This window comes from Sebastes fasciatus, chromosome 21, assembly GCF_043250625.1.
Source record: "Sebastes fasciatus isolate fSebFas1 chromosome 21, fSebFas1.pri, whole genome shotgun sequence".
Classification (NCBI taxonomy): domain Eukaryota; kingdom Metazoa; phylum Chordata; class Actinopteri; order Perciformes; family Sebastidae; genus Sebastes; species Sebastes fasciatus.
Genome location: NC_133815.1, coordinates 855,572 through 874,806, shown reverse-complemented (window position 1 = coordinate 874,806; position 19,235 = coordinate 855,572). Strand labels below are relative to the sequence as shown.

Sequence of the window (19,235 nt, the reverse complement as noted above, 5' to 3'; positions counted from 1 at the left end):
ACTGTGAGTTTGCAACAAAAAATTCCTTCTGCTCCGAATCAGACGGACGGACGGACGTGATGCACATATTTATAGACTCCCTAATCTCATCCACCTCCTGTGGTGATGGAGGTTTCTCTGCCTGATCACAGGTGGAGACAAACTGAAGCAAACTGTCTGTATTTTTGTAAAAATGGTCATTTTCTAAATGGAGTCTTGTATTGAAGATATTTATTAGGGCTGTCGATCGATTAAAATACATTTTGTATCTGTTCAAAATGTACCTTAATGGGAGATTTATCAAGTATTTAATACTCTTATCAACATAAATAATTAATCTGGTTTACTACTGCAGTACGAACCCAAAATAAACACATTGTGCTGTAATTTAATTGCAATAAATAATAAATGAAATGATGCCGAAATAACTACATCATGATGCTGATTTGTAAAATAAAGTCTGAGTTCATGCTTTGTCAGGTCTGTTACCATGACGACAAGCAAACAACTTTGAAATTGCTTGTTTTGTGAATGGAGTCTGGATGGATCAGAGCCAGGCTACGCAGCTGCTCCATCAACACTCAACATGACGTCATCTAAATTAGACATAAATACGGCAGCGACGTTACTGCTTACATTAGGGCTGTCAATCCATTCAAATCACTATTAGTCGCTAATTAATCGCACTTTCTATCTGTTCTAAATGAACCTTAAAGGGAGATTAGTCAAGTATTTAATCCTCTTATCAACATGGGAGTGGACTAATATGCTGCTTTATGTAAATGTATGTATATATTTATTATTGTAAATCAATTAACACAAAACAAATACACATATTGTCCATTTTCATTCACATATCTGGAGGTCAGAGGTCAAGGGGCCCCTTTGAAAATGGCCATGACAGCTTTTCCTCACCAAGATGTAGCGTAAGTTTGGAGCGTTATTTAACCTCCTTCACGACACACTACTATGACCTGGTTGGTACCGATGGATTCATCAGGTTTTAGAGTTTACTATGATACCAGGATCTTCACTCTAGCTTCAAAACGGAGCTGCTACGACCTTCGAAAGAGTCTACTGTGTTTACTGTGTTTCAGTTCTTCCGTGTTCGGCCTTGACCTGGACAGTTTGTTACTGCTTGTTTGGAGCCGATAAACTCAGCGAAGCCGTCTTCACAGTTATTATCAGGGCTTGTTCTACGAGGTATGTTTCTTATACGACATTAAAGAGTTTTTCCTCTGGTGTTGAGCATCTTTCTGCACCAGGATGAAACTCTTCCCTCGTCACACTGACTGACTTTTTCCTCCACAAACTGCCGTGTGTGTTTTTTTTTCTTTCCTGAGCTGGTGAAAGTTTCCTGGAAGCTCAGCAGCAGCAGCAGAGGATGAACAACATCTCTGACACTTATGTAACGCTGTCTCTCTGATAATAAAGGCTTCACATGGACCAACACAGAGAGAGAGAGAAGCTATTGTTTCTCCACTTCCTCCATCTCCTCCTCTGCTCTCCTGATGAGAGGCTGCTTCACTTCCTGTTAACTCCTCCTCTTCATCTTCCTCTGTCTTAACGGACATTTAGGGAGATACTTTTAATCATTTTCTGGCAGAGAGTTAGAAGAGAACGTCGATACCACTCTCACGTCTGTCCGTTAAATACTGCAGCCGGTTAGCTTAGTTTAGCATAAAGACTGGAAGCGGAGGGAAACGGCTAGCCTGGCTGATTCTGGACAGATTATAACCAACGAGATATAAAACGTGTTAATTAGTTAGAAGGAACTTCTTTTTCCTGTGATTTCTAACCGGATATTTAACTCTTAGAGCATCATGGGAAACTAAAACTATCCACTGAAACTCTCAACTCATCAGGAGGGACTCTTTCCTGCCTTCAATACAAGACTTTTTAAAGAACACATTATGTGCACATTAGATTCAAGTTATGTTTTCATGTTTAAAAAAAAAATATCACATTTTAATAGTTTAAAAGTGCTGTTTTAATGCTTAAGAAGTAATGTTTTAATGTTAAAAAAATCACTTGTTAATACTTTAAAAGTTACATTTTAATGCTTAAAAAGTCATATTTTAATGCTTAAAAAGTCGTGTTTTAATGCATAAAAGATGACATTTTAATGCTTAAAAAGTCATATTTTAATGCTTAAAAAGTCGTGTTTTAATGCATAAAAGATGACATTTTAATGCTTAAAAAGTCATATTTTAATGCTTAAAAAGTCGTGTTTTAATGCATAAAAGATGACATTTTAATGCTTAGAAAGTGGTGTTTTAAAGTCACATTTCAATGCTCACATTCTGCTGGTTGCAACATGAAGCTGCACAGTTAGTTAGTGATGGTAGAAACCGTCACATGATGCACCACTTGTTAGAGTCGGTCTGAGGCTGCAGGCTGATCCTAATGAGCCCTAATGAATCCTAATGAATCCTAATATACCGTGTAACTCCTAATCAATGAACGGCTGATAACCAATAAAGTGATCGATGGCGCTGCAAGCGCTCAAACCTGAACTCTGAGTCCTGACTGAGAGACAGAAGATGAGCTGTAATTTGAGATGTGGGATGAATAGCGCTAAACTAGGACACGCACACACACACACACACACACACACTGACGGGCCTCCTCCCATACGAGTGTGTTTCTGCAGGAATCAACACACACACACACGCGAGCCCACCAGGACTGGCTTGTGGTCGCCTGGCCGGGTTTAAATTTAGTGGAGAGACAGCTCAGTTATATCTGCACACACACACACACACACACACACACACACAGCCCACGGCCTTTATATAGCAGTGGATACGCTATAGTTAGAGGGAGTAAATATTACAATCTGCTGTGTTCACATCGCTGCCGTCAGCTGCTTTTCATCAACAACACGCTGGTTGTTTGACATCAGTCTTTAATCAACTCAAGTCATTTTCAAATGTGAATATTTTCTAGTTTTATTCTCTGATAATTGACAGAAAAAGAAGTGAAAACATCACATTTTCACAGTTTGCTGACGTGTTATAGATATAAGCAATTAGTCAGGTAATTGAGAAAATAATTGGAGGTTTAATCAATGATGAAAATGATCTTTAAGTTGCAGCCCTCACAGGTAGAAACACAAAAAAAAGTTTTTTATTTTAATACTTAAAAAGTGACATTTTAATGCTTAAAACATTTTTGGACAAAACAAGAAATGTGTCACATTTTCCCAGTTTGCTGACGTGTTATAGATCAAGGAATTAGTCAGTTAATTCAGAAAATAATTGGTAATTTAATCATTAATAAAAGTTATCTTTAGTTGCAGCCCTCGCCTCATTCACTTCCTGTTGTGATGGAGATGGAGATGGAGTTCTTTTCCGTCTGTTCACATGTGGAGACATTTTCTAAATGGAGTCTCGTATTGAAGGTATTGCGAGTTAACACTCAATTAAAATGTAAATATGTTCTGATTTTCTTTCGTTTTTCGGACAAAACCAGACATTTGAAAACATCTTATTTTCCCAGTTTGCTGACATTATGATGGAGGTGGAGAAAAACTAAATCTAATCTGCACATTATCTGGTTTTTAAAAACAATCATTTTCTAAATGGAGTTTTGAATGAAGAGTCCCTCCCGCTGAAGGAACGGTTTCAGTGGATAGTTTTAGTATTCCAAGAGTCAATGTTAGTGGAACTGGTTAATGTTTTGTCATTTTCTGGCCTGACGAGGATGAAGCTTTTAACTTTTAACAAACCAGCTGCTGCACAACATGTCTGGTCCACCTGTGACTCACCTGCAACACCGTCAGTCACAGCGAGCACCTTTCTGACGAAATCAACCAAAACACTGACTCACTGACTTCTGCAACCTGGGAGGAATATCTACAACACTGCTTCCTGTAACATGACGAGTTATAAGATTACACTTACGGTTTGTCATTTACCAACAAAACTAAATAACTTCAACACATTCAGACGAGGGGGAGGGGGAGGGTGGAGGGGGGAAGGTGGAGGTGACGAGCCATTTGGTCCAGCCAGAGGTGTAACAGTTCGACTCCCACCCATCCCCCGCCCTTCATCCTCCTCCTCCTCCACACCTCTCCGTCTGCATCCACACCAACACCCCCACCGAGTCGTATCTCCACCCTCCCAACTGCTGTTTTAACCATCAACATGTTAATGTTCCTCAGCTCCTCTGTCCACCTGACGAGGCTTTAACAACTTTCTGTTTCTTTACTTTTGTGTATATATATATATATAAAATTCCAGACGAAGGTGAAAGATGCCAACCGTAGTTTCTCAGAAACCCGAGACGACGTCGTCACTTTACTGTCACATAAAGACAAAGAAAAGCAGCAAACCTGCACAACTGAGGAGGATTTAAGTCGTGTTTTTATGTTTAAAATGTCACATTTTAATGTTTAAAAAGTAAAGTTTTAAAGTCAGGTTTTAAAGCTAAAAAGTCCTGTTTTAATTCTTAAAGACAACGTTCAACACTTACAAAGTCATACTTACAAAGTGCTGAAAAAAGTCACATTTTAAAGCTTAAAAATATTACGTTTTAATGCTAAAAATAGACATTTGAACATTTAAAAAGTCACGTTTGAAGCATGACTCAGTGATTAATCGACTGTCAAAATAGTTGAAGATTAATTTTCAGTTAATAAAATAACCTCAGAGTTTTTAATGACTTCTTTGATTCACTCTTAGCCTCGGAGGAAACGTGAAGTGAAATTAACAGATTACAGGTTGTGTTTCTGAAGCCAACTTTCTCCTCCTCCTCTCCACACCTTTCTGAACTGTATGTTTCCTCCTCCTCCTCCTCCTCCTCCTGTCGGCCGGTCAGGGGATGGAACATAATCTTATCTAAAAAAGGCGGGTCTATAAATAGAGGTCTGGTACAGAGAGACCAGAAGGAAGAAAGAGAGGTGGTAACATCAACCTCTCCGTAGAGCTGACGGTGTGTCAGCATCGCCTAAAAACACCTCCCTGATACATGCAGCGCCGAGTTGTACGAGGTAATCCACCGTGATGAGAGGCCACAATGCCAAGAAAGTGTAAACAACGGCAGAAAACTAACCGACAACAATTCTAATTAGCAAATTCACATTATTTGACAGTAAACTGGTTTATGGACGGTTGGCCAAACAAAACAAACATCCCCTTTAACTCTGAGGCATTATGACATCATGCATTTTTCACCATTTTCTGACACAAAACAATGAATTAATCGACGAGGAAATTGGGATGAAGTGAGAATATAATCATCAGATTAATGATATTGATCATTGGTTGCAGCGCTGCAGTGGAGGTCAATGAGACTCGTTGGTATCCTGAGATGTAACAAAGAAATTAAGCAGAGAAGATGCAACTTTGGCTTTCTCGCTAAGTGCATTTTAATCTTATTGATTTTTTTATTTAATTCACATTTTAATGCTTAAAAAGTTGTTTTTAATCTCATGTTTTAATGAACAAAAAGTTTTGTTTAAATGCTTAAAAAGTTGTGTTTCAAACTCACATTTTAATGAACAAAAAGTTGCGTTAAAGGGCTTAAAATGTCATGTTTTAATGTCACATATTTCTGCTTTAAGTCATGTTTTAATGTCACATATTTCTGCTTTAAGTCGTGTTTTAATGTCACATTTTGATGCTTAAAAAGTGGCGTTAAAATGCTTAAAATGTTGTGTTTTAGCGGGTGCAAGAAAGGACGGAAGACGCAACTTTGGTTTTCTCGCTAAGTGCAGTTTAAATCAGACTGATGTATTTATTCAACCAGTTAAATCCCACTGAGGTTGCAGAGAGCTGATGAAGACGGCAGCGTGAAAAGTTGGAGACAAAACAAACAAGGCAGAAAGAAAAGAAAAGAAAAGAAAAGCAGGTCGTCAGGTTTCTGTTTGAAGCCGTCTGTTAACTACTCAAGTATTAGGGCTCGTCATGTGATTGAAACTGTGGGAATCAATGGAGAGGGGTGTGTGTGTGTGCATGTGTCTGTGCGTGTGTGTGTGAGAGAGATAAATGGATGTTAATGTGGAGACAACAAGCGTCTCGGAGGGAAGACGAAGAGCTTTTAATTAGCTGCTTCACTTCAGTCTCTGTGGACACAAACGTCCCACTGAAACTCCCCGTTGACTCACACACAGTAATTATCTGACATTAGTGGCATTAATTACACAAATACTGCTCCTAATGATCAGAACTAAAGTAGAGCTTTCCTCTCGTTCTAATGAGCAAATCAATTACATCTCTTTTTGGTTTGATTTCATTCATTTTATTTACGTCTCTTCTGTTGTATTGGTTTTATTTTATATTTTTATATTTACAGAACTTCAATAACAAGCCTTATGTCTTGTTATTGAAGCTCTGTAAATATAAATATATATATATATATAAATATATATATATACACATAAATAAATTAAAGATAAACGTCATTTCAAGAAGTTTTAAAATTTATTAAATTGTTGACAGTATTTCCTAAAAGAAGGATAAATGTACTGTATAAATTTAATAACATATATATATATATATATATATATATATAATTATATACATATTAAAAAATTATGAAAAATAATTATTTCTTTAGGTCAATAAGAATTTTTCAGACAAAGGAGCAGCTTAATTTTAACTTCTTATTTAAAAAATAATAATTTTAAAATCTCATTAATTTTCTCTTTAAATGCTCTTGTAGTTTCACAAGATTATTTAAAGAGAAATTTGAGATAATTAAACAATATTAAGAGTAATTAATTCAATTTTGTCCTCAAACAGATTCATTATTTCATGGTGATATGATGTTTTTGGTACAGCGGTGGTTTATGTCAGTAGTTACTCATCAGAGAGCAACGAAACACCCGAAAACTCTACAGGTGAACTAAATCATGAACGTAGGAGACGATGATCAACACGAGACTCTAAATGATCAATCTGATGAGACGAATCAGTGATGACGGCGTGAAACGAGGAGACGACGACGTGAAGTCAGTCGGCTTTTATCACCTGAACATCTGAAAACAAGCTGCATCATGTCTTTACACGACTGGAACTGCAGGCGCTGTGTGTGTGTGTGTGTGTGTGTGTGTGTGTGTGTGTGTGTGTGTGTGTGTGTGTGTGTGTGTGTGTGTGTGTGTGTGTGTGTGGCTTCAGTTCCCACAAAAAAAAGCACTCACAATGGAGGATGCCCCGTCGCACACAAGACACTCTTTGTGTACGAGTATCTCTGTGTGTGTGTGTGTGTGTGTGTGTGTGTGCAGGACACATCATCGACTACATCATCGGCCGTCAGCATTTAAATTGTCCACCACAGAAGAAGATGAAGAAACAGGAGGACCACAACAACCGGACACTTCTGATGTCATTTTGTGAATGAACCAGAGCAGCATGTTAGCCTCAAAGCTAACATGCTGCTCTGAAGGAGTAAAGTGTGTCTGAACATTTATTTCAGGAGGAGTAGACTCTTTTGGAGGTTGTAGCGGGCTCCAAAAGAGTGAAGATACTGGTCTCATATGAAACTACAAAACCTGATGAATCCATCGGTACCAACCATGTCATACTAGCTCGTCATGAAGGAGGTTAAATAACGCTCCAAACGTACGCTAAATTTTGGCGAGAAAAAACTCATTTCCATCTCCAAAGGAGTCCCTTGACCTCTGACCTCCAGATCAGTGAATGTAAATGGGTTCTATGGGTACCCACGAGTCTCCCCTTTACAGACATGCCCACTTTATGATCATCACATGCAGTTTGGGGCAAGTCATAGTCAAGTCAGCACACTGACACACTGACAGCTGTTGTTGCCTGTTGGGCTGCAGTTTGCCATGTTCTGATTGGAGCATATTGTTTTATGCTAAATGCAGTACCTGTGAGGGTTTCTGGATCAATATCTGTCATTGATTTGTGTTGTTAATTGATTTACAATAATAAATATATACATATATTTGCATAAAGCAGCATATTTGTCCACTCCCATGTTGATAAGAGGATTAAATACTGGATAAATCTCCCTTTAAGGTTCATTTAGAACAGATCATGGCACAAAGATGGAAGACTTTTTAGCACCTAAGCTCACGAGACACCAGCTCCCAGCACACATCTCCATTTAAAAAACACTCCATGAGTCGAGGAGTCAAGGATTCTAGGAGTCGAGGAGTGAGAGGGCGAGTTATAATTCTCCCCTCAGCAAGAAAGCGTCTATCCGTGAGAGAAAGAGAGAGAGAGAGAGAGAGATCTGCGCCTGTCGCCGAGGGCCCAGCTCGGCCTCAGTGTTGAATTTCGTAATGGAATGCTAACTGCTCATCCAGATCTCTCCTCCTCTTCCTCCTCCTCCTCCTACTCCTCTTAAGGACCAAAGACAGCAAGAAGACCTGGTTCATCATCTCAGAAAAAGCTTCCAAATACCAAAAAACATCCGACAGGCTGCAGGAGTTTTTGTCATTTAGCCACAAAGTGAAGAGGAACAAGGAGGAAGAGGCTGCTACAGGAATACTAGAAGAGTACTAGAGTGATAGTACTACAAGACAAAAGTACCATAAAGCTACTACACACTCATGTATCCATGATATAGCAGTTAGAAGACGCCATAAAGTTGGATAATTCACTCCAGGAATACGGTCAGAATAAACACCATAAAATACTACGACTACACTACAACGCACAAATACAACATCAATGTTTTTATTTATGTGTTTCAGCAAGTCATGTAGGGTTAAACATCTGTTTAACATCACTACAGAGGGTCACAAACACATTTTAAGTTATAAAAAATACATCAAAATCAAGATAAAGTCACAATAAACCGGCTGTTTGGTGCTACAAACACACCATATGTTCTTAAGAGCACCAAAAACAGCATGATAAGCAGAATAAATACACTTTAAATCCTATTATAGGAGCACCATGAGGTCATCATGAAGTCACCACAAACCCAACGGCAGCGCTGTAAAGATAAACTGAGGGCGTATAAATCTGTGGATGTCTATAGTTAACTATCCTTCAGTAAAGTCAGTCAGAAAGAGAGTCGGACAATATCGGAGAAGCGTTTCAGAGACGGAGAGAAAGGGTTGCTAATAGTTTAGCCTTCTGCTAACAGCAGCCAGCGGCTCACGTTAGCTGCTGTTATGGTAACGTTATGGTATGACGGTAACGTGGCGGTGGAGCCGGCCGTCGCTCTCGTCTCCGTGGTCAAATGGGCCGACGCTACGACTGTAGAGCACCCAGATACTGACATTATGTTCTCTGCATTGAAACGGCCCCGATGGAGCTGACCATGATGGATAAAGAGAACGGAGCTGACGGGAGAGCTAGAGACCACCTTGGAGAAGTTAGAGGAAGTAGACACGTGGGACTACGTCCGCTTTTCAAAATAAGGTGTTAACAAAGCGAACTGTAGATACAAATGTAATAAATACTTCCTGACAGTGACTGACATGTTTGACTTCAGGACGTCTCTGACTACATACACGCTGAAAATCAAACATTTTTACTGGATTCATTTAGAGATTTTTCAAAATAAAAGCCTCTAGAAGTGTATGATTGAGCTTGTTCCCTTCATGGTCTAGTGGTGAAAAGAGTTAACAACAATCACAATACTTATACGTATCACATCAGCACCCAGGTATGGTGATAGTAAAGAAACCAGGAGATAGGTGAATCTCTACTACCTGATGACTACCAATGTGCTAAAAGTTAACGAAGGTGAAGTGGGTAAAGGGAAGTGGGTTTTCTTTGTGAAACCGGGGTTAAAGTTCGTCAGCAGGGAGGTAGAGCGAGAGAATTATCTAACCAGTTCAACCCTGAGACAGAGAGGAGAAACAAGGCATCTCCTCTCCAAACCTGAACCATCAATCATTCACCCGGAGAGCTGATAACAAAGTCTCTGTGACACAGTAACACTACAATATTACAGTAAAACTACATTGTTATTGTAAAACTACATTATTATAGTCAGCAGCAGCAGCAGCATCCTCCACCACGGACACAACTACAACTACAACAACAACAACAACAACAACTACAACAACAACTACAACAGCAACTACAACTACAACAACAACAACAACAACTACAACTACAACAGCAGCGGCTCATTTAGCCGCTAAAAAGTGAACAAAAGTGGACGGTTTGATTGAAAACAGCCTCAAACAGAGAATAAAGTGTGAGTTTGTGTTTTAATGGAAGTTAAACGGTGGATGATGTCAAAAGAGAGAAGATGGAGGCTAAAGGAGGAGGAGGAGGAGAGAGGGAGAGAAAAGAGGAGGGGAAGGAGGAGGAGGAGAGAGGGAGAGAGAAGAGGAGGGGGAGAAGGAGGAGGAGGGAGGAGAGGAGGAGGGGGGGAGGAGAGAGGAGGAGGAGGGAGGGAGGGAGGAGAGGAGGAAGAGGTATGAGGAGGAGAGAGGAGGAGGGAGGAGGAGGAGGAGAGGAGAAGGAGAGGAGGAGAGGAGAGGAGGGAGGAGGAGAGGAGGAGGAGGGGTGGAGCAGAGAGGAGGAGGAGGGAGGGAGGAGAGGAGAGGAGGAGGTATGAGGAGGAGAGAGGAGGAGGGAGGAGGGAGGAGGGAGGGAGGAGAGGAGGAGGAGCGGAGGAGAGGAGGAGGGGGGGAGGAGAGAGGAGGAGGAGGGAGGGAGGAGAGGAGGAGGAGGTATGAGGAGGAGAGAGGAGGAGGAGGGAGAGGATGAGGAGAGGGAGAGAGAGGAGGAGAGAGAGAGAGAAGAAGAGGGGGAGGAGGAGGAGGAGGGGAGAAGGAGAGGAGGAGAGGAGGTATGAGGAGGAGAGAGGAGGGAGGAGGAGGAGGAGAGAGGGAGGGAGGAGAGGAGGGAGGAGAGGAGAGGAGGAGGTATGAGGAGGAGAGAGGAGGAGGGAGGAGGAGGAGAGAGGGAGGGAGGAGAGGAGGGAGGAGGGAGGAGGAGCGGAGGAGAGGAGGAGGGGGGGAGGAGAGAGGAGGAGGAGGGAGAGAGGAGAGGAGGAGGAGGTATGAGGAGGAGAGAGGAGGAGGGAGAGGATGAGGAGAGGGAGAGAGAGGAGGAGAGAGAGAGAGAAGAAGAGGGGGAGGAGGAGGAGGAGGGGAGAAGGAGAGGAGGAGAGGAGGAGGAGAGAGGAGGAGGGAGGAGGAGGAGGGAGGAGAGGAGGGAGGAGGGAGGGAGGAGAGGAGGAGGAGCGGAGGGGAGGAGAGGAGGAGGAAGAGGGAGGAAGGAGAGAAGGAGGAGGAGGAGAGGGAGAGAGAAGAGGAGGGGGGGGAGGAGGAGGGGGAGGAGAGGAGGAAGAGGACAGAGGAGGAGAGGATGAGGAGTGGAGAGGATGAGGAGGGAGGGAGGAGAGGAGGGGACTAGGGAGGGAGGAGAGAGGAGGGAGGAGCAGAGAGGGAGGAGAGGAGAAGGAGGGGAGGAGGAAGAGAGGAGGAGGGAGGAAGAGGAGAGGAGAGGAGGGAGGAGGAGAGAGGAGGAGGAGAGGAGGAGGAAGGAGGAGAGGAGGGAGGAGGAGAGAGGAAGGGGGAGAGGAGGAGGAGAGAGGAGAGAAGGAGGATGAGGAGAGAAGAGGAGGGGGAGAGGAGGAGGAGGAGAAAAGAGGAGGAGGAGGAGAGCAGGAGAGAGGAGGAGAGAAGAGGAGGAGAGAGGAGGAGGAGGGGGAGAGGAAGAGGAGAGAGAAGAGGAGGAGGAGGGGAGAGAGAAGAGGAGAGAGGAGGAGAGAAGGAGAGAGAGAGAGGAAGAGGAGGAGAGGAAGAGGAGAGAGAGAAGAGGAGGAGGGGAGAGAGAGGAGGAGGAGGGGAGAGAGAAGAGGAGGAGAGGAAGAGGAGAGAGAGAAGAGGAGGAGGAGGGGAGAGAGAGGAGGAGGAGGGGCGAGAGAAGAGGAGGAGAGGAAGAGGAGAGAGAGAAGAGGAAGAGGAGAGAAGAGGAGGAGAGGAAGAGGAGAGAGAGAAGAGGAGGAGGAGGGGAGAGAGAAGAGGAGAGAGGAGGAGAGAAGAGGAGGAGAGGAAGAGGAGAGAGAGAAGAGGAAGAGGAGGAGAGAAGAGGAGGAGAGGAAGAGGAGAGAGAGAAGAGGAGGAGGAGGGGAGAGAGAAGAGGAGAGAGGAGGAGAGAAGAGGAGGAGAGGAAGAGGAGAGAGAGAAGAGGAAGAGGAGGAGAGAAGAGGAGGAGAGGAAGAGGAGAGAGAGAAGAGGAGGAGGAGGGGAGAGAGAAGAGGAGGAGAGGAAGAGGAGAGAGAGAAGAGGAAGAGGAGGATGCAACAGGCGTCACGTCGCTGCTGCTCTGCTGAGCTGCTTCTCTCTCTCTGTAACCGGAGACGGTTGAGGAGGAGAAAAGTCTCTGAAACTCGATTAAAACAACCAAAGTTGACGGACATCGATCAACCGGCTGATGTTGAGGATGTCGTCACCGTGTTGGTGAAGTTTACTAATGAACTAACGTATGTTTGTGTCTAAATGAGTCCGGACAAGGTCACCGCGGCGTCGAGCCAGCAGCCGTTAACCACGATGCTACCGGAAGAGCGGAGAATCAGCCCTTCAAAGTAAAACGTCAGAGCATGTTCTGACTTATAAGATTAAAATGCATCATTAAACTTGTTTTTAACCACATTTGTTTTGTTCTTAATAGACTTAAATTAACAAATACATATTAGCAAGGTAAATAATTACACATGATCATTTTTAGCATGACTTTATAACATTAGAGGTATTATTATTATTATGATGATGATTTTAAGCATTATTATTATTATTTACACTGTTATTGTAGTATTATTTCTATTTTGCCATATCTATTCTTGTTATAGGGACTGTGACACACACAGACAGACATGCATCAAATATCATAACATACAAAGATTGTTTTTGTCTTCAACACCCACTTCTGTATATTTGTAAACTCCGTTGTAAATGTGTAAATTCAAATTGAAGCACTGCTACCACTGTTTATATGTATATGTATTTCTTAATTTAATAATTTCTTTTTTCTTTTTTTAAATTCATTATTTGTTTTATTTTGCTGCTCTGTCCCCTGGAAAATAAAGTGTTCATCTTATAAGGGTGTAAGAAAATATAGAATATCATGATATTATGTTTTGATTCGATTCTCAAAAACACTGTATTGATTTTTAATTAATAGTTTACATATAAATAATAATACTTTACGGTGGTGTGTTCTGTTTTATTATGACAATTTTCCTAAAATGAGATTTAAAAATCTCAATATATTGAATGGTAACCCCTGTATCATGATACGATACAGTACACAGCCCTTCTATCTTATGAGTGTATCATCACAAGACTTTGTTTTCTGCACAAGTTCACATCAACAGCAAGTCAAAGCCGCCACAAGGTCGCTCACTCAGCAGATATAACGTTTCACCATTATTTTTTTACATTAACATGCGTTTGTCTCTTTATTTTCTAATTATTTCATATTTCAATCATTACTTTGAAGGTGTCTTATATATTTTTTTTATTTAACCAGGTAGTACTTATTTTATATATATATATATAATCCATCTTATCATCCATCAATCAATCTTAAAATCTTATTTAAATCTTAAAAGTAAAGTAATTCCACCTTAAAAACTTAAACTTTGAGTTATTTAGTTAAATGTATAAAAAAGTGAGGTAAATCCCTCATAAAATCTTATTTAAAGGTCCAATATTATGCTCATTTTCAGGTTCATACTTGTATTTTGTGTTTCTACTAGAACATGTTTACATACTGTAATGTTCAAAAAAAACTTTATTTTCCTCATACTGTCTGCCTGAATATACCTGTGTTTACCCTCTGTCTGAAACGCTCCGTTTTAGCGCATTTTGACGGAATTGCAACGGAATTGCGTTGCTAGGCAACAGCTTGGGTCCATGTGTACTTCTTGTCAGCTGATGACATTCACATACACTGCAACCAGGAATAAACTGGGACACATTTAGAATGTTTACATTTAAAATTGTGTAAAGGGTCTAAATATTGTATATTTGTGACATCACGAATGGACAGAAATCCTGACAGCTTGTTTCAAATGCAGAGTTTCTGAATATGGGTTGTGTGTATTTCCCTGTGGATTGAGCGTTTCGATACTTTCAAAGTATTTATATAGAACTAAAGCCTGCTTTATAATAAAAAAAACATGAAAATCTCACTTTTTTATAATAAGGGACCTTTAAATCTTAAAAGTAAAATAATTCTATCTTAAAATCTTAAAATTTAAATAATTTAATTTTTAAAACCTTAAAAGTAAAGTGCTTTCCAACAGCATCTCTTCTGATCCCTTACATGTTTTAAATGGGGAATATCAACTTCTGCCCTCCAAGAGGCGATTCAGAGTCCCTACATTTAACCGCATCAGGCTAAAAAACGCTTTTGTCCATCCGTCCATCTTGTTGCTAAATAATAATTAATGTGCTGCTAAAGACATGTACATCCAGAGGACACATGGCAATTTTGTAATGGTTATGTATGAATAATTGTGATGTGTTTTGTTTTTTTCTGTATGTGTACTTTTATTCAAACTTAACTGCCTATGGATGCAAAATGAATTTCAGTGCAAACTGACAAAGTTGTATCGTATCATAAGTTAAAAGTAAAGTAAATCCAAACTAAATTAACCAATTAAATTTCAAAAACCTTAAAAAAAAGTATTTATGGAGAACATTTCGCCTTCATCAGCAACAGGTGTTTTTTATTTTGAAAGCCCGCACCGGATGCTGAGCCCGGCTGTGCTTCCTTCAGCTTGCCTCTGGGTGTCTGGTAGCTTCTACACATGGAGGAGCCAACCAGCAGCGAGGCGACGGCCAAAGTGCACCCGAGATATGATGCTCCACTCCGGCGGAGAGAGGAGACTTTGAACCCCCCCCCCCCCCACACCACCTCCTCCTCCTCCTCCCCCACCTCCACCTCCACCTCCACCCAGAGAGAGGAGGAGGAGGAGGAGTTAAAGAGTACAAACCAGCACATAACAACCTTAAACATGTCCACAAAGTTACACCAAACAGTAAAGCAGCAGTAGTTGTGTGTGTAATAGTGTTGTTGGTGAATGAGGAAGACAGAGCAGAGAGTAGAGAGCTCCGGAGGGCTGGATTCCACCGCTCTGCTCTGGATGAGCATCAAACTAGGAAGCAACACGGTGAAGAGAGAGAGAGAGAGAGGAAGAGAGGAAGAGAAGAGTCTTCATCTCTCTCTAAAGTTCTCTTCTTTAACGGCTCTTTACGGTTTCCCGCCGGCGGGAGAATATAACACACATATATATAATGATGATACATGATGGAGGAGGAAGAAGAAGAGACTTACTGTGGACTCTGTTGGGGTTGGGCTGCTTGCGCCGAGACATCGTGGCGAGGAGGAGGAGGAGGAGGATGAGGGTGGGGGGGGTGATGAAGAAGATGATGATGATGAAGAAGAGGGATGATGAAGAAGAGGAGAGAAAGAGAGAGAGAGAGAGAAAGAGAGAGAGAGAGAGAAGCTCAACTTGCTCCGGAGAGGAGAGGAATCAAAATGGCGTTTCCGAAGGGATGTGCAAAGTTGGACAAACTTTACTCCGCTCCGCTCCGGCTTCTCCTCTTCCTCTTCTCCCTCCTCCTCCTCCTCTTCCTCTTCTCTTCCTCCCTCCTCCTCCTCTTCTCTCCTCTCCCGGAGGAGGAAAACAAACACTTAATGGAGGAGGAGAAGTAGAAGAAGAAGAAGTCGTCGAAGAGTTTAGTGTGTTTAACTCCTGTTGCTGTGTGGAGGAGCAGCGTCCTCTCTCTGTCTCCGTGTCTCCACAGTGTCCTCCGTGTGTCTCCGTGTCTCTAACCCTGATCAGTTAAAGCTCATCACGTGTCTCCACCGAGCATCTCTACCGGATTACTGCTCCCGTCCTCCCGGTAACCGGTGATGGAGTCACAACTGCTCATCTGATCATCTTCAGACTCTCACTCACCTGTTTCACACCTTTTACTTTACTGCACTGAACAGTTTAACAGTTAAAGAGTGGCACTTTAAAGCGTGTTTCTATCCTCTTCAAAAGTGCAACTCGTTTCCTTAACAAGTGACTTTTCTTCCTTGTTGTAGAAAGTTGTAGAAAAATAAAGAAAAAGTAAAGAAAAGTAAAGAAAAAGTCGCCAGTAGACGTTTTGTGTTTTCTCGCGTCACGTTGAGTTGAAGCTGCTGAGAGATAAGAGACCACTGGACAGGCAGCTACACGCAGGTATCGCGAGGGTTGACGAGGGAGATATCGCGAGGTTTTGGAGGTGAAGAGAGGATGCCAACCGTCAGGAGGAGGAGGAGGAACTGCTACTGACTCCAGCGAGGTGTTGGGAGGACCTGATGAGTTCATCACAATACAAATACAAAAAATATATAATAATTCCCTCCAAAAATACAAAATATCATCAATATCTCTGTGTCTTCAGAACAAAAGAAATTATATAGTTTTGTGTCTAAATGGCTTAAAAATAATCTAGTTCCTGTTTGATAACTGGACATTAAACATCTTTAAAGGTAAAGTAATCCTTTATTAAGTTATTTAGTATAAAAAAGTAAGGTAAAATCCATCTTGAACTCTTATTTAAATCTTAAAAGTAAAGTAATTTAATTTTAAAACTTTTAAAGCAAAGTTTAAAGTAAAATAGTTCCACCTTAAAAACTTAAAAACTGAGTAATTTAGGTACATGTATAAAAAAAAGTGGGGTAAATCCATCTTAAAATCTTATTTAAATCTTAAACGTCAAGTTAAAAGTAAAATATTTCCATCTTAAAATCTTAAAATTAAAATAATTTGATTTTAAAAACCTTAAATGTAAAGTTAAGAGTAAAGTAATTCCACCGTAAAGCCTTAAAAGTAACGTAATTCCACCTTAAAAATTTGAAAACGTCATGAAGTTATTTAGTAACATGTATAAAACAGTGAGGTAAATCCATCTTTAAACTCTCAATGATTCACCTGTTTCACACCTTTAAACAGTTAAACAGTGACACTTTAAAGCTTGTTTTTCTCCTCTTTAAAAGTGCAACTCGTTTCCTTAACAAGTGACTTTCCTTCTTTGTTGTAGAAAGTTGTAGAAAAGTAAAGAAAAAGTCGCCAGTAGACGTTTTGTGTTTTCTCGCGTCACGTTGAGTTGAAGCTGCTGAGAGATAAGAGACCACTGGACAGGCAGCTACACGCAGGTATCGCGAGGGTTGACGAGGGAGATATCGCGAGGTTTGGGAGGTGAAGAGAGGATGCCAACCGTCAGGAGGAGGAGGAGGAACTGCTACTGACTCCAGCGAGGTGTTGGGAGGACCTGATGACTTTATCACAATACAAATACAAAAAATATATAATAATTCCCTCCAAAAATACAAAATATCATCAATATCTCTGTGTCTTCAGAACAAAAGAAATTATATAGTTTTGTGTCTAAATGGCTTAAAAATAATCTAGTTCCTGTTTGATAACTGGACATTTTACATCTTTAAAGGTTTTAAGTTATTTAGTATAAAAAAAGTGAGGTAAAATCCATCTTAAAATTAAAATAATTTAATTTTAAAAACCTTAAATGTAAAGTTAAAAGTAAAGTAATTCCACCTTAAAAACTTAAAAACTTTGAGTTATTTACTTACATGTATAAAAAAGTGAGGTAAATCCATCTTAAAATCTTATTTAAATCTTAAAAGTCAAGTTAAAAGTAAAATAATTCCATCTTAAAAGCTTAAAATTAAAATAATTAGATTTTAAAAAGTAAATAATTCCATCTTAAAAATTTGAAAACGTCATCAATTTATTTAGTTACATGTATAAAGAAAGCGAGGTAAATCCATCTTAAAAGAATGTATTTAAATGTTAAAAGGAAAGTTAAAAGGAAAGTAATTCCACCTTTAAACCTTAACATTAAAGTAATTCCACCTTAAAATCTCATTTAAACCTTAAAAGTAAAGTAATTCCATATAAATATATACATATAAATCTATACATTTTGTCATACGTACATTTAAGTATTGTTAAAAATCAGTCGTTAGAGAATGTTTTATTTAGTGAGTAATTAATGAAGTTGTGTGAATATAATTCTTAAAGTTTCCTCCATTTAAATGCAGTCAGCAGTGATGTTAATGTGAGCGTCTCGACTCCTCGCTGCTCGCTGCATGTCCTGTACTTCTACCACATTCCTGCCAGCCCTCCATCTCCAGATTCAGACCCCTCCTCCCATCCTCCTCCTCCTCCTCCTCCTCCCATCCTCTCCATCTCACCCCTCCTCCCCTGCAGGCGTCTGCAGCGGAGCAGGAAGAGTCTCTCGGCTGGTTGGGCCTGTTGCTGCTGATGGAGGAGGGAGGATGGAGGAGGGGCTGATGGGAGGACTGGGTGTTACCACCACTTTAGTTTGAGCTTAAATTACTTTAAAAAATGCATTGAGTCTGGTTTAGGAGGCTGTTTACCTGCTGCAGTGAGCTTTCACTATTAAAAGATTAGTTATACATTCAGGGAAATATACAACAACTACAAGTCATGTATGTCCAAGTTACATGTATACACATGTTTATTAAGTTATTTAGCTACATGTATAAAAACTTAAAAAGTGAAGTAACTCCATCTTGAAATCTTATTTAATTCTCAAAAGGAAAGTCTAAAGGAAAGTAATTCCACCCTAAAACCTTAAAAGTAAAATAATGCCATCTTAAAACCTTAAAAGTAAAGTAAAAAGTAAATTACTTTCACCTTAAAACCTGAAAAGTAAAGTCAAAAGTAAGGTAATTCCACCTTAAAACCTTAAAAGTAAAGTCAAAAGTAAGGTAATTCCACCTTAAAACCTGAAGAGTAAAGTCAAAAGTAAGGTAATTCCACCTTAAAACCTTAAAAGTAAAGTCAAAAGTAAGGTAATTCCACCTTAAAACCTTAAAAGTAAAATAATGCCATGATAAAACCTTAACAGTAAAGTAAAAAGTAAAGTACTTCCACCTTAACACCTGAAAAGTAAAGTCAAAAGTAAGGTAATTCCACCTTAAAACCTTAAAAGTAAAGTAATTCCACCATAAATCCTTAAAAATAAAGTAAAAAGTAAAGTAATTCCAACTTAAAATTTTAAAAGTAATGTCAAAACTAAAGCAATTCCACCTTAATGGGAGGACTGCGTGTCACCAGGACTTTAGTTTGAGCATAAATTAATAACAAAAATGCATTGAGTCTGGTTTAGGAGGCTGTTTACCTGCTGCAAAGAGCTTTTACTATTAAAAGATTAGTAATACATTCAGGGAAGTACACCTTTCTTTCTGACAGTTAGATGAAATCCCCGGAGCCAGGAGGTAGTTAGCTTAGCTTAGCATAAAGACTGGAAGCGGGGGGAACAGCTAGCCTGGTTCAAAAATACA

The 19,235-nt window shown here is 40.2% G+C and overlaps 1 protein-coding gene across 5 annotated transcripts in view; it reads right to left on the bottom strand.

The window, feature by feature from the left end:
• Nucleotides 1–16,093, bottom strand: part of rreb1a (ras responsive element binding protein 1a) — an 81,715-nt gene extending 65,622 nt beyond the window's left edge. For all 5 annotated transcript variants that reach the window (XM_074622271.1, XM_074622270.1, XM_074622272.1 and 2 more), the window contains exon 1: nucleotides 15,207–16,093. Coding sequence is in view for 2 of the 5 variants with exons in the window: in XM_074622268.1 (XP_074478369.1) it covers nucleotides 15,207–15,246 (40 nt within the window). In the remaining 3 variants the exon portion in view is untranslated. The remainder of the gene's footprint in view (nucleotides 1–15,206) is intronic.
• Nucleotides 16,094–19,235: the final 3,142 nt, after the last annotated feature.